This window comes from Bombina bombina, chromosome 7 (genome assembly GCF_027579735.1).
Source record: "Bombina bombina isolate aBomBom1 chromosome 7, aBomBom1.pri, whole genome shotgun sequence".
In the NCBI taxonomy this organism is placed as follows: domain Eukaryota; kingdom Metazoa; phylum Chordata; class Amphibia; order Anura; family Bombinatoridae; genus Bombina; species Bombina bombina.
In genome coordinates, this window is record NC_069505.1 from 522,998,253 (window position 1) to 523,011,811 (window position 13,559).

The window sequence follows — 13,559 nt, forward strand, 5'->3', positions numbered from 1 at the left end:
AGCAGGGGGTGTCAATCATCCTCAGAGGTGGCGGGTGAGTTAAGGAGCAGCGGTTTTAAGACTGCTGCTTCTTAATTTATGTTTCCGGCGAGCCAAAAGGCTCGCGCGGAAACAGCAGCATCCGCTGATTCATAAATCTACCCCCTAGCATTCAGCAACCTCTCCTTTAAAGACCTTAAAGTGATGGTAAACGGTCCCCTTTTTAAAATCAGATCCGGAATGTTAGTGATATTTTAGATGGAGTTACATTCATCAGTTGTAATAAGCTGCGCTATAACTCACTTTTTAATGTAAAATTCAAATTCCCCGCGCTTTGCCGCCCACTTCAAAAGTCAATTTTTATGTGAGCTAATGGTTTGAATTGTTGTCCAATTAGCGCTCTAGCTACAACAAAAGTGCCATATGGGGAGAGCGCTGATTGGAGAACAAATCAAACCGTTAGCTCACAGAAAAATTGACTTTTAAAGTGGGCGGCGGAGTGCATTGAATTTGAATTTTATATTAAAAGGTAAGTTATAGCGCAACTTATTACAACTGATGTATGAAACTCCAAATAAAATATCACTAACATTCCAGATGTGATTTTATAAAGGGGACTGTTTACCATCACTTTAAATTAAGCAGTTTTTAATTCCCAGCATATTTAGCTGCTTCTCTATACCTGACCTTCATCATCCTCACCACGCCCAGTCTTTTCACAGCTGCCTTTCCATGCCCAGCATTCAGCTGCCTCTCTATCCCTGGCATTCAGTAGTCTTGCCTGGCCCAGCATTCCACTGTCTCTCTGTGCCAGCTACCTTTTCATGCCAAAGTTCCAGCAACATATAATTGTACATGGTATAACTTTAAATAACTGGTATGACATTAATGGATTTCTTTAAAACACATTTGTACCCTGTTTTAACTCACAGGGTCTTAGTCGCGGATCTTCTAGGATGTCCAACCGCCTCTTCTTCCTCCAGCAGCGAGCAGGGTAAGTGTAGATCTGTCCTGGTGATAATCCTGTGTACAGACATATACAACAGTTAATAGGCATAGATAGAAATCCTGAAAGAATGTACAACTTAAAGGGACATTAAACACTTAGAGATCGTAATATAAAATGATAAATTGTATATATATATAACCAATTCTGCAATATACACTGTTATATCCTACACAGCCATTGGCTGCACACTCTAGTGACCTATTTATAACTGTCCCTAATTGGTCACGACAGAGAAGGTAACCTAAGTTACAACATGGCAGCTCCCATTGTTTTATAGACACTAAAACTTTACACTTATTTTGTCAGGGGGCTGTCAGAAGATGCTTAGCTACAAGGTAATCACAGAGGTAAAAAGTATATTAATATAGCAGTGTTGGTTATGCAAAACTGAGGAATGGGTAATAAAGGGATTATCTATCTTTTTAAACAACAACATTTCTGGTGTTGACTGTCCCTTTAAACAACTAATGAAACTTTAAAAATTACATCTACATTATTCTCAGACTAATCTTTTCTTTGAGTGCTTCATTCTATCTAGCATTTATTTAGTGTTTACTGTCCCTTTAATACTAAATGAATACTAAAGTACATAAATATATACAACTAACAATCAAATACATTGGGGCCTATCTATCAAGCTCTGAAAGGAGCTTGACGGCCCGTGTTTCTGGCGAGTCTTCAGACTCGCCAGAAACAGCAGTTATGAAGCAGCGGTCACAAAGATCGCTGCTCCATAACCCTGTCCGCCTGCTCTGAGCAGGCGGACAGGAATCGCAACAATTCAACCCGATCGAGTACGATCGGGTTGATTGACACCCCCTGCTGGCGAGTCTGCAGGGGGCGGCGTTGCACCAGCAGCTCTACAGTGTTAAATGCGGAGAGCGTATTGCACTGTCGGATCAGGTCCGCAAGACATTTCTTAAATATGCCTCATTATCAGTATCAAGAAAACCAGTCATTTAAAGGGATATGAAATCCATATTGTATTCTTTCATGGTCCAGACAGAGCATATGGTTTTAAAGAACTTCCCAATGTACTGCTATTACCTTATTTGCTTTATTCTCTTGGTACCCTTTGTTGAAAAGTATACATAGTTAGGCTGACGAGCAGCAATGCATTACTGGGACCTAGCTGCTGATTGGAGGCTGCAGATAAATGCCTCTTGTCATTGGTTTACCAGATGTGTTCAGCAAACTCCCAATAGTGTATATCTGCTCCTTCAACAAAGGATACCAAGATAATTAAACTAATTTGATAAGACCTAAATTATAAAGTTGTTTAAAATCACATGTCCTATCAGAATCATGAAAGACGTTTTGTGTTTTAAAGGGACATTAAACCCATTTTTTTTCTTTCTTGATTCCGATAGAGAATACCATTTTAAACAAATTTATTCCACAAACTCCCAAACACCAGGGATGACATAAAACAATCACTCCTATACGTAATGTTAAATAGCGCCAAAATCCTGATTCCTAAGAAATGGAAATCGCCTGAAATTCCTGACATTGAGGCTTTGAAGGCACAGGTTGAGAGTATGCTTGTCCTTGAGAGATACCACTTTCTTAGGACGAATAATCTAGAAAAACATGAATACATGAGGATGAGGTGGAATGCAAATAGAGATGGTTAAGAAATACCCTTGAACACCCTCCATTACCCTTGCACTTTACACAGATATACATTGATGTCAAGGGACAGGTCAGTTGAAATACAATCCCAAACAGTATATGATAGAATTACCGGAGTCCGTAGTAATAGACATGAAAGGCGTCATACCCTCATTCCACTGCACAACCATAGCATAGGGCATTCAAACCCTAACTTGCCAGACCCAATTTGTGACACTATAACCGAATTACATAACATCCTTCCTTTCCCTTTTACCTCTCCCCAATTATTCTCCTTTTTCTAACTTCATTTTTAATAAAGGGCCATAATACCCAAATGTTTAAACACTTGAAAGTGATGCAGCATAGCTGTAAAAAGCTGACTAGAAAATATCTCCTGAACATCTCTATGTAAAAAAGAAAGATATTTTACCTCAAAACTTCCTCAGTAGCCACATCCCATTGTAAAGGATTTCTAAGCAGCATTTTAGTGTGTCTGGGGACAGCTGAAAGGATGAGCCTTGTGAACTCTCATATTATTTCACCAATCAGGTAAAGGAAGCTTACTATGAAATCTCATGAGAGTTAAGTCAAATCTCATGAGATCACAGTAAGAGTTCATGACCTCAGCACTGCTGATGCTGATTGGATGCTGTTCATTTCTTCATTTTTTTTAAAAATTTTTTACCTGCAGCTGGGAGCAGCTGAGTATAACTTTTCTCCTGTTAAGTGTAGTCAGTCCACGGGTCATCATTACTTATGGGATATTAACTCCTCCCCAACAGGAAGTGCAAGAGGATCACCCAAGCAGAGCTGCTATATAGCTCCTCCCCTCTACGTCACACCCAGTCATTCTCTTGCACCCAACTAATAGATAGGATGTGTGAGAGGACTGTGGTGATTAAACTTAGTTTTTTTATATCTTCAATCAAAAGTTTGTTATTTTAAACGACACCGGAGTGTGTTGTTTCCTTCTCAGGCAGAATTTGAAGAAGAATCTACCTGAGTTTTTTGTATATGATCTTAGCGGACGTAACTAAGATCCGTTTGCTGTTCTCGGCCATTCTGAGGAGTAAGGTAACTTCAGATCAGGGGACAGCGGGCAGGTTCACCTGCAAAGAGGTATGTTGCAGTATATTATTTTCTAAGGAATGGAATTGACTTTGAAAATACTGCTAATACCGATATAATGTAAGTACAGCCTTAAATGCAGTAGTAGCAACTGGTATCAGGCTGACATGTATATATGTTAACACTTAAGTATTTCTGGGGAATGGCACTTCACTGGGAAAATACTGTATGCATATAACTTTTAGCCTAACTTGCAGTGGGAGCGACTAGCAGCAGGCTTTTTAATGACATTTCATATATTAGATTTTAAACGTTTACTGGCATGTTAAATCGTTTAATTATCTGAGGTACTTGGTGAAAATTGTTTTGGGCTTTATTTTCCACATGGCTGTCGTTGTTTTAAATTAAAACAGTTTACTGAGCTTCCCTCACTGTTGTAGTGTGAGTGGGAGGGGCCTATTTTGGCGCTTTTACTACGCATCAGAAATTCAGTCACAGTCTGTCTTTTTCTCCCTGCATGATCCAGGACGTCTCCACAGAGCTCAGGGATCTTCAAAACTAGTTTTGAGGGAGGTAATCACTCACAGCAGACCTGTGAGACTGTGCTTGACTGTGATAAAAACGCTTATATTGTCAAATTGTTATACGTTTTTTTCTGATATTAAGGGTTAATCATCCATTGCTAATGTGTGCAATCCTTTGCTAAATTTGGTTTATATAACTAATCCGGTTCATTGTTATTCAACTGTGACAGTTTTTGTGTGCTTCTTAAAGGCACAGTAACGTTTTTACATATTGCTTGTAAATTTAGTTGAAAAGTATTTCCAAGCTTGCTAGTCTAATTGCTAGTTTGTTTAAACATGTCTGACACAGAGGAAACTCTTTGTGCAATATGTTCAAAAGCCGAGGTGGAGCCCAATAGAAATGTATGTACTAATTGCATTGATGCTACTTTAAATAAAAGTCAATCTGTACATGTTAAGCAACATTCACCAGACAACGAGAGGGAAGTTATGCCGACTAACTTGCCTCACGTGTCAGTACCTGCATCTCCCGCTCAGGAGGTGCGTGATATTGTAACGCCAAGTACATCAGGGCGGCCATTACACTTTACAAGACATGGCTAATGTTATGACTGAAGTTTTGTCTAAATTGCCAGAACTTAGAGGTAAACGAGATCACTCTGGGATGAGAACAGAGTATACTGATAATGCTAGGGCCATGTCTGATACTGCGTCACAATATGCAGAGCATGAGGACGGAGAGCTTCATTCTGCGGGTGACGGATCTGATCCAAATAAATTGGATTCAGACATTTCAAATTTTAAGTTTAAGCTGGAAAACCTCTGTGTGTTGCTAGGGGAGGTGTTAGCGGCTCTGAATGATTGTAACACAGTTGCAATCCCAGAGAAAATGTGTAGGTTGGATAAATATTTTGCGGTACCGACGAGTACTGACGTTTTTCCTATACCTAAGAGACTTACTGAAATTATTACTAAGGAGTGGGACAGACCCGGTGTGCCTTTCTCACCCCCTCCTATATTCAGAAAAATGTTTCCAATAGACGCCACCACACGGGACTTATGGCAAACGGTCCCTAAGGTGGAGGGAGCAGTTTCTACTTTAGCTTTACAACAAGCGTACCACTATCCCGGTGGAGGATAGCTGTGCTTTTTCAGATCCAATGGATAAAAAGTTAGAGGGTTACCTTAAGAAAATGTTTGTTCAACAAGGTTTTATATTACAACCCCTTGCATGCATTGCGCCTGTCACGGCTGCGGCAGCATTTTGGTTTGAGTCTCTGGAAGACACCCTTGACTCAGCGACATTAGATGAGATTTCACTTAAGCTTAAAACCCTTAAGCTAGCTAATTCATTTATTTCTGATGCCGTAGTACATTTAACTAAACTTACGGCTAAGAATTCTGGATTCGCCATTCAGGCACGCAGAGCGCTGTGGCTAAAATCCTGGTCAGCTGATGTAACTTCTAAATCGAAACTACTTAACATACCTTTCAAGGGGCAGACTTTATTCGGGCCCGGTTTGAAATAAATTATCGCTGATATTACGGGAGGTAAAGGCCATGCCCTGCCTCAAGACAGAGCCAAACCCAGGGCTAGACAGTCTAATTTTCGTGCCTTTCGTAATTTCAAGGCAGGAGCAGCTTCAACTTCCTCTGCTCCAAAACAGGAAGGAGCTGTTGCTCGCTACAGACAAGGCTGGAAACCTAACCAGGCCTGGAACAAGGGCAAGCAGGCCAGAAAGCCTGCTGCTGCCCCTAAGACAGCATGAAGTGAGGGCCCCCGATCCGGTAACGGATCTAGTGGGGGGCAGACTCTCTCTCTTCGCCCAGGCTTGGGCAAGAGATGTCCAGGATCCCTGGGCGTTGGAGATCACATCTCAGGGATATCTTCTGGACTTCAAAGCTTCTCCTCCACAAGGGAGATTTCACCTTTCAAGGTTGTCAACAAACCAGATAAAGAAAGAGGCGTTTCTACGCTGTGTACAAGACCTTTTACTAATGGGAGTGATCCATCCAGTTCCGCGGTCGGAACACGGACAAGGGTTTTACTCAAACCTGTTTGTGGTTCCCAAAAAAGAGGGAACCTTCAGACCAATATTGGATTTAAAGATCCTAAACAAATTCCTAAGAGTTCCATCATTCAAGATGGAAACTATTCGGACAATCTTACCCATGATCCAAAGAGGTCAGTACATGACCACAGTGGATTTAAAGGATGCTTACCTTCACATACCGATTCACAGAGAACATTACCGGTATCTAAGGTTTGCCTTCCTAGACAAACATTACCAGTTTGTAGCTCTTCCCTTCGGGTTGGCTACGGCTCCAAGAATCTTTACAAAGGTTCTGGGCTCTCTTCTGGCGGTACTAAGACCGCGAGGAATTTCGGTAGCTCCGTACCTAGACGACATTCTGATACAAGCGTCAAGCTTTCAAACTGCCAAATCTCATACAGAGTTAGTACTGGCATTTCTGAGATCACATGGGTGGAAAGTAAACGAGGAGAAGAGTTCTCTCTTACCACTCACAAGAGTTCCCTTCTTGGGGACTCTTATAGATTCTGTAGAAATGAAAATTTACCTGACAGAGGACAGGTTAACAAAGCTTCTAAATGCTTGCCGTGCCCTTCATTCCATTCAACACCCGTCAGTGGATCAATGCATGGAGGTAATCGGCTTAATGGTAGCGGCAATGGACATAGTTCCTTTTTCACGCCTGCACCTCAGACCGCTGCAATTGTGCATGCTAAGTCAGTGGAATGGGGATTACTCAGATTTGTCCCCTACGCTGAATCTGGATCAGGAGACCAGAGATTCTCTTCTATGGTGGCTTTCTCGGCCACATCTGTCCAGGGGGATGCCCTTCAGCAGGCCAGACTGGACAATTGTAACTACAGACGCCAGCCTTCTAGGTTGGGGCGCTGTCTGGAATTCCCTGAAGGCTCAGGGATCATGGACTCAAGAGGAGAGTCTCCTTCCGATAAACATTCTGGAATTGAGAGCAGTTCTCAATGCCCTACTGGCTTGGCCTCAGTTAGCAACTCTGAGGTTTATCAGGTTTCAGTCGGACAACATCACGACTGTGGCTTACATCAACCATCAGGGAGGGACAAGAAGTTCCCTAGCGATGATGGAAGTATCAAAGATAATTCGCTGGGCAGAGTCTCACTCTTGCCACCTGTCAGCGATCCACATCCCAGGAGTGGACAACTGGGAGGCGGATTTCCTAAGTCGCCAGACTTTTCATCCGGGGGAGTGGGAACTTCATCCGGAGGTCTTTGCCCAAATACTTCGACGTTGGGGCAAACCAGATATGGATCTCATGGCGTCTCGCCGGAACGCCAAGCTTCCTCGTTACGGGTCCAGGTCCAGGGACCCGGGAGCGATCCTGATAGATGCCTTGACAGCACCTTGGACCTTCAGGATGGCTTATGTGTTTCCACCCTTCCCGATGCTTCCTCGTTTGATTGCAAGGATCAAACAGGAGAAAGCATCAGTGATTCTAATAGCGCCTGCGTGGCCACGCAGGACCTGGTATGCAGATCTAGTGGACATGTCATCTTGTCCACCTTGGTCTCTGCCTCTGAGACAGAACCTTCTAATTCAGGGTCCTTTCAAACATCAAAACCTAATTTCTCTGAAGCTGACTGCATGGAAATTGAACGCTTAATTTTATCAAAGCGTGGATTTTCAGAGCCAGTAATTGATACCTTAATACAGGCTAGGAAACCTGTTACCAGGAAAATTTACCATAAGATATGGCGTAAATACTTACACTGGTGCGAATCCAAGGGTTACTCATGGAGTAAGGTTAGGATTCCTAGGATATTGTCTTTTCTACAAGAAGGTTTAGAAAAGGGTTTATCTGCTAGTTCGTTAAAGGGACAGATCTCAGCTCTGTCCATCCTTTTACACAAGCGTCTGTCAGAAGTTCCAGACGTTCAGGCTTTTTGTCAGGCTTTGGCCAGGATTAAGCCTGTGTTTAAATCTGTTGCTCCGCCGTGGAGCTTAAACTTAGTTCTTAACGTTTTACAGGGTGTTCCGTTTGAACCCCTTCACTCCATTGATATCAAGCTGTTATCTTGGAAAGTTCTGTTTTTAATGGCTATTTCCTCGGCTCGTAGAGTCTCTGAATTATCAGCCTTACATTGTGATTCTCCGTATCTGATTTTTCATTTAGATAAGGTAGTTCTGCGTACTAAACCTGGGTTCTTACCTAAGGTAGTCACTAACAAGAATATCAATCAAGAGATTGTTGTTCCATCATTGTGTCCTAACCCTTCTTCAAAGAAGGAACGACTTCTGCACAATCTAGATGTAGTCCGTGCCCTGAAATTTTATTTACAGGCAACGAAAGATTTTCGACAAACTTCTTCCCTGTTTGTCGTTTATTCTGGACAGAGGAGAGGTCAAAAAGCATCTGCTACCTCTCTATCCTTTTGGCTTCGTAGCATAATACGTTTAGCCTATGAGACTGCTGGACAGCAACCTCCTGAAAGGATTACAGCTCATTCTACTAGAGCTGTGGCTTCCACTTGGGCCTTTAAGAACGAGGCCTCTGTTGAACAGATTTGCAAGGCTGCAACTTGGTCTTCTCTTCATACTTTTTCCAAATTTTACAAATTTGACACTTTTGCTTCTTCGAAGGCTGTTTTTGGGAGAAAGGTTCTTCAGGCAGTGGTTCCTTCCGTATAGAGATCCTGCCTGTCCCTCCCGTCATCCGTGTACTTAGCTTGGGTATTGGTATCCCATAAGTAATGATGACCCGTGGACTGACTACACTTAACAGGAGAAAACATAATTTATGCTTACCTGATAAATTCCTTTCTCCTGTAGTGTAGTCAGTCCACGGCCCGCCCTGTTTTTTAAGGCAGGTCTAAATTTTTTAATTATACTCCAGTCACCACTGCACCCTATAGTTTCTCCTTTCTCGTTTGGTTCCTGGTCGAATGACTGGGTGTGACGTAGAGGGGAGGAGCTATATAGCAGCTCTGCTTGGGTGATCCTCTTGCACTTCCTGTTGGGGAGGAGTTAATATCCCATAAGTAATGATGACCCGTGGACTGACTACACTACAGGAGAAAGGAATTTATCAGGTAAGCATAAATTATGTTTTTACACAGAACTTACTCTGCTGAGCTGAGGAGATTGTGAGGTAAAATATCTTCCTTTTTTACATAGAGATGCTCAGGTGATATTTTCCTGTTAGCGTTTTACAGTTATACTGCATCAGTTTCAAGTTATTTAGCATATGAGTATTATGTCCCTTTAAGGTAATATTGTCTTTAGAAATCTAATATTAACAACTCTTTGATAGTATGTTTCTGGGTTTCCAGTTACAATGTTTCAATTTCTATAAACATAACATTGAAAACGGAAAATGTAGAACTAATCATAGCAGAAAGACATCAATAAGGGCTGACAATAATAGCTCTAAGACTTTTTATTACAGGGTTAATCAAGATTGAGACATACTTGGTTGTGAACCCCACATTATTGCACTTTTTTCTATTTTTTTTTTCTTTATGTTTCCTTTAAAATATATTCTGTAAGGGTACCTAATGTAAACCCATATTTGCAATCAAGATGTCTGTGAAACCTATATTTCAATAAAGTTCTTTGGAAAAGAAAAGAAAAAAAAATAACTTTCTAAATTACTTCTGTTATCTATTTTGCTTAATTCTCTTGATATTTCTTCCTGAAAAGCATATCTAGATAGGCTCAGTAGCTTCTTATTGGTGGCTGCACATATTTGCCTCATGTGATTGGTTCACCCATGTGCATTGCTATTTCTTTAACAAAGCACATCTAAAGAATGAAGCAAATTAGATAATAGAAGTGAATTGGAATGGTGTTTACAACTGTATTCTCTGTCTGAATCATGAAAGTAAATGTTTGGGTTTAATGTCCCTTTAAGTCATTTTTTTGTATATTTTATAGCAGGATCAAGTAACATTAATAATGGATATATACTGCAATGTTGTTTTATTTTCCTTAATTAAACATCTTACACAAAGATTCCATTTGGAGTTCTAATATCACTTCAAGGCAGTTTCCATGATAAGATTACTGCTGGTTACGGTGACATTTATTGATAACCACACTGGTCACAGTCTTGTCAGGTCACTTCCATGATTGTATCATTGGCTATTATAGTTCTGTCAGACTACATTGATTATAAGGTCATTTTCTAAATACAGTTTTCCCAGACCAACTCAGTTTTCGGGGTAGATTTATTACGAGGCGAGCGGACATGATTTGCTGTAGCGAATCATGTCTGCTCGACCTCGGTAAATGCCGACAGCATACACTACGTCCGCTGCTTAATAAATGGACCCCATAGAGTCACCACGATTAGGTCTTTGCTGGTCATGGTCCTACCAAGCATTTAACATGATAAAGTCAACGCTGATCATGCTACAACATAATGTCGTTTTCATTTAGAAAAAAATAGAGATTCATATTTCTTACCTGGTCCTCTGTGTGTCTTCTCCATCCAGATGTAGCAGTTATTCTGAGCGACTCCAGTTTGGGAGTCCAAAAAAGGTAGCCGCATATTCCTCTCTGCACATAGACGAGCGTTGTAACTACGGCAGTGCTCTATCGCTTCACGGTAGAAGTCTTCCCCCAACCTAACAGCAAAACAAAACACGTTCTACATCAGCACAACATGTATTATGCTATTGTAAAAATCAAAACAAAACAACAAAAATTAAAACCCCCAAGGCAGAACATGCTGTGATCTTAGATGTCATCGCAGATAATGCAACATGTCTGCAGAAAAAACAGGACACATGCAGGAACTGTTAGTGCTTTCACTTTGCAGCACTGCTCCTCATTAGACTGTCCTCTTCAAACAGCACTTTGCTGTGGATGCGCTGTGTAATGGAAAACTTACACAATGCAGCCAGAGCAAAACACTGTTTGGAGACATTCAGCTATTGAGCAGGGCTGTAAAGCAGCAGAGCATTTATTGTTGACTGTCTCTCAGGGATTTATTCAATGCCCCCCCCCCCCCAATCCTTTTCTGATCTGCAAAGCTGTGAATGTAGGATGTTCTTGTGAGTAATGCACCTTTTCTATTACTACTTAACTACCTTGTGGTGTTAGATTAAGTGAAGAGGAAACAAATTTGAGACATTTTAAAAACGTTGCTTTACTCTCGCGTTAATCAACACATTGCAATTGAGCCGGCGCTTTAGTGTAACTGCCTAATTTAAAATTGAATTTTATTTGAAAATGACCAGCATTCAATTTTTCTCACAAAAAAAATCTCATCGCAGAAAGTGAAGAAAAATTCTGCCTCTTCCCTTGACAGTACAAAATAAATTAAAACTATGTTGTAATCATAGCTATTGAGTCCTATTTATCAAAGGTCTTGCGGACCTGATCCGACAGTGCGGATCAGGTCCGCAAGACCTCGCTGAATGCGGAGAGCATTACGCTCTCCGTATTCAGCATTGACCAGCAGCTCACAAGAGCTGCTGTTCAACGCCGCCCCCTGCAGACTCGCGGCCAGCAGGGAGTTGTCAATCAACCCGATCATACGCGACTGCTGCTTCATAACTGCTGTTTCTGGCGAGTCTCAAGACTCGCCAGAAACACGGGCCCACAAGCTCCATACGGAGCTTGATAAATGGGCCTTAGTGTATTTATCTAACATACTTTATAAACTTTCATGTATAAAAAGTAACATATTTTATATAGCTTTCACACAATGAAACAAAACGCTTAAAGGGACGTGAAACACAAAAATTTCCTTTCATGATTCAGACAGAGCATACAATTTTAAACAACTTTTCAAATTACTTCTATTATTTAATTGGCTTCCTTCTCTTGTTATCCTTTGTTGAAAGCTTTATCTTGGCAAGCTCAGGAGCAGCAGAGAACCTAGGTTCTAGCTGTTGATTGGTGGCTGCATATATATATATATATATATATATATATATATATATATATACCGATTGTTATTGGCTCACCCATGTGTTCATTCAGTTAGAAACTATTAGTGCATTGCTGCTCCTTCAACAAATGATACCAAGAGAATGAAATAAATTAGAAAGTGGTTACCATTTCTCTTGTAAGATGTATCGAGTCCACGGATTCATCCTTTACTTGTGGGTATTCTCCTTCCCAACAGGAAGTGGCAAAGAGAGCACACAGCAGAGCTGTCCATATAGCTCCCCCTCCAGCTCCACCCCCAGTCATTCTCTTTGCCGGCTCTAAGCAATCGGAAGGGTAAAGTGAATGTGGTAAAAAAAATTTAGTTTTTATTTTCTACAAGCAAGATTTTGTTATTTTAAATGGTACCGGTGTGTACTATTTACTCTCTAGCAGAAAGGAGACGAAGATTTCTGCAGGGAGGAAGATGATTTTAGCATGTTGTAGCTAAAATCCACTGCTGTTCCCACAAAGGACTGAGGAGTGCAAGAAAACTTCAGTTGGGGGGAACGGTTTGCAGGTTAGGCTGCAATAAGGTATGTTCAGTCTTTTTTTTTTCTAGACAAGACTGTGATAATGCTAGAGAAGACTGATAATATCCCCATGAGGGAAGGGTAAGCTGTATTCAGAGACTAACGGCTAGATTTAGAGTTTGGCGTTAGCCGTGAAAACCAGCGTTAGAGGCTCCTAACGCTGGTTTTAGGCTACCGCCGGTATTTGGAGTCAGTGATTAAAGGGTCTAACGCTCACTTTTCAGCCGCGACTTTTCCATACCGCAGATCCCCTTACGTCAATTGCGTATCCTATCTTTTCAATGGGATCTTTCTAACGCTGGTATTTAGAGTCGTTTCTGAAGTGAGCGTTAGAGCTCTAACGACAAAACTCCAGCCGCAGGAAAATAGCAGGAGTTAAGAGCTTTCTGGGCTAACGCCGGTTCATAAAGCTCTTAACTACTGTACGCTAAAGTACACTAACACCCATAAACTACCTATGTACCCCTAAACCGAGGTCCCCCCACATCGCCGCCACTCGATTAAATTTTTTTAACCCCTAATCTGCCGACCGCGAACTACGTTATACTTATGTACCCCTAATCTGCTGCCCCTAACCCCGTCGACCCCTGTATTATATTTATTAACCCCTAACCTGCCCCCCACAACGTCGCCGCCAGCTACTTACAATAATTAACCCCTAATCTGCCGACCGCCAAGCGCCGCCACCTACGTTATCCTTATGTACCCCTAATCTGCTGCCCCTAACACCGCCGACCCCTATATTATATTTATTAACCCCTAATCTGCCCCCCTCAACGTCGCCGACACCTGCCTACACTTATTAACCCCTAATCTGCCGAGCGGACCGCACCGCTACTATAATAAAGTTATTAACCCCTAATCCGCCTCACCAACCCTATCATAAATAGTA

The 13,559-nt window shown here is 41.5% G+C and overlaps 1 protein-coding gene across 2 annotated transcripts in view; it reads right to left on the bottom strand.

The window, feature by feature from the left end:
• Nucleotides 1–10,704, bottom strand: part of DPF1 (double PHD fingers 1) — a 102,948-nt gene extending 92,244 nt beyond the window's left edge. For both annotated transcript variants that reach the window (XM_053721800.1, XM_053721799.1), the window contains exons 1-2: nucleotides 10,665–10,704; nucleotides 895–1,002 (exon numbers count right to left, since the gene is read on the bottom strand). In XM_053721800.1, coding sequence (XP_053577775.1) covers nucleotides 895–1,002; nucleotides 10,665–10,689 — 133 coding nt within the window. In that variant the 5' untranslated portion in view covers nucleotides 10,690–10,704. The remainder of the gene's footprint in view (nucleotides 1–894; nucleotides 1,003–10,664) is intronic.
• Nucleotides 10,705–13,559: the final 2,855 nt, after the last annotated feature.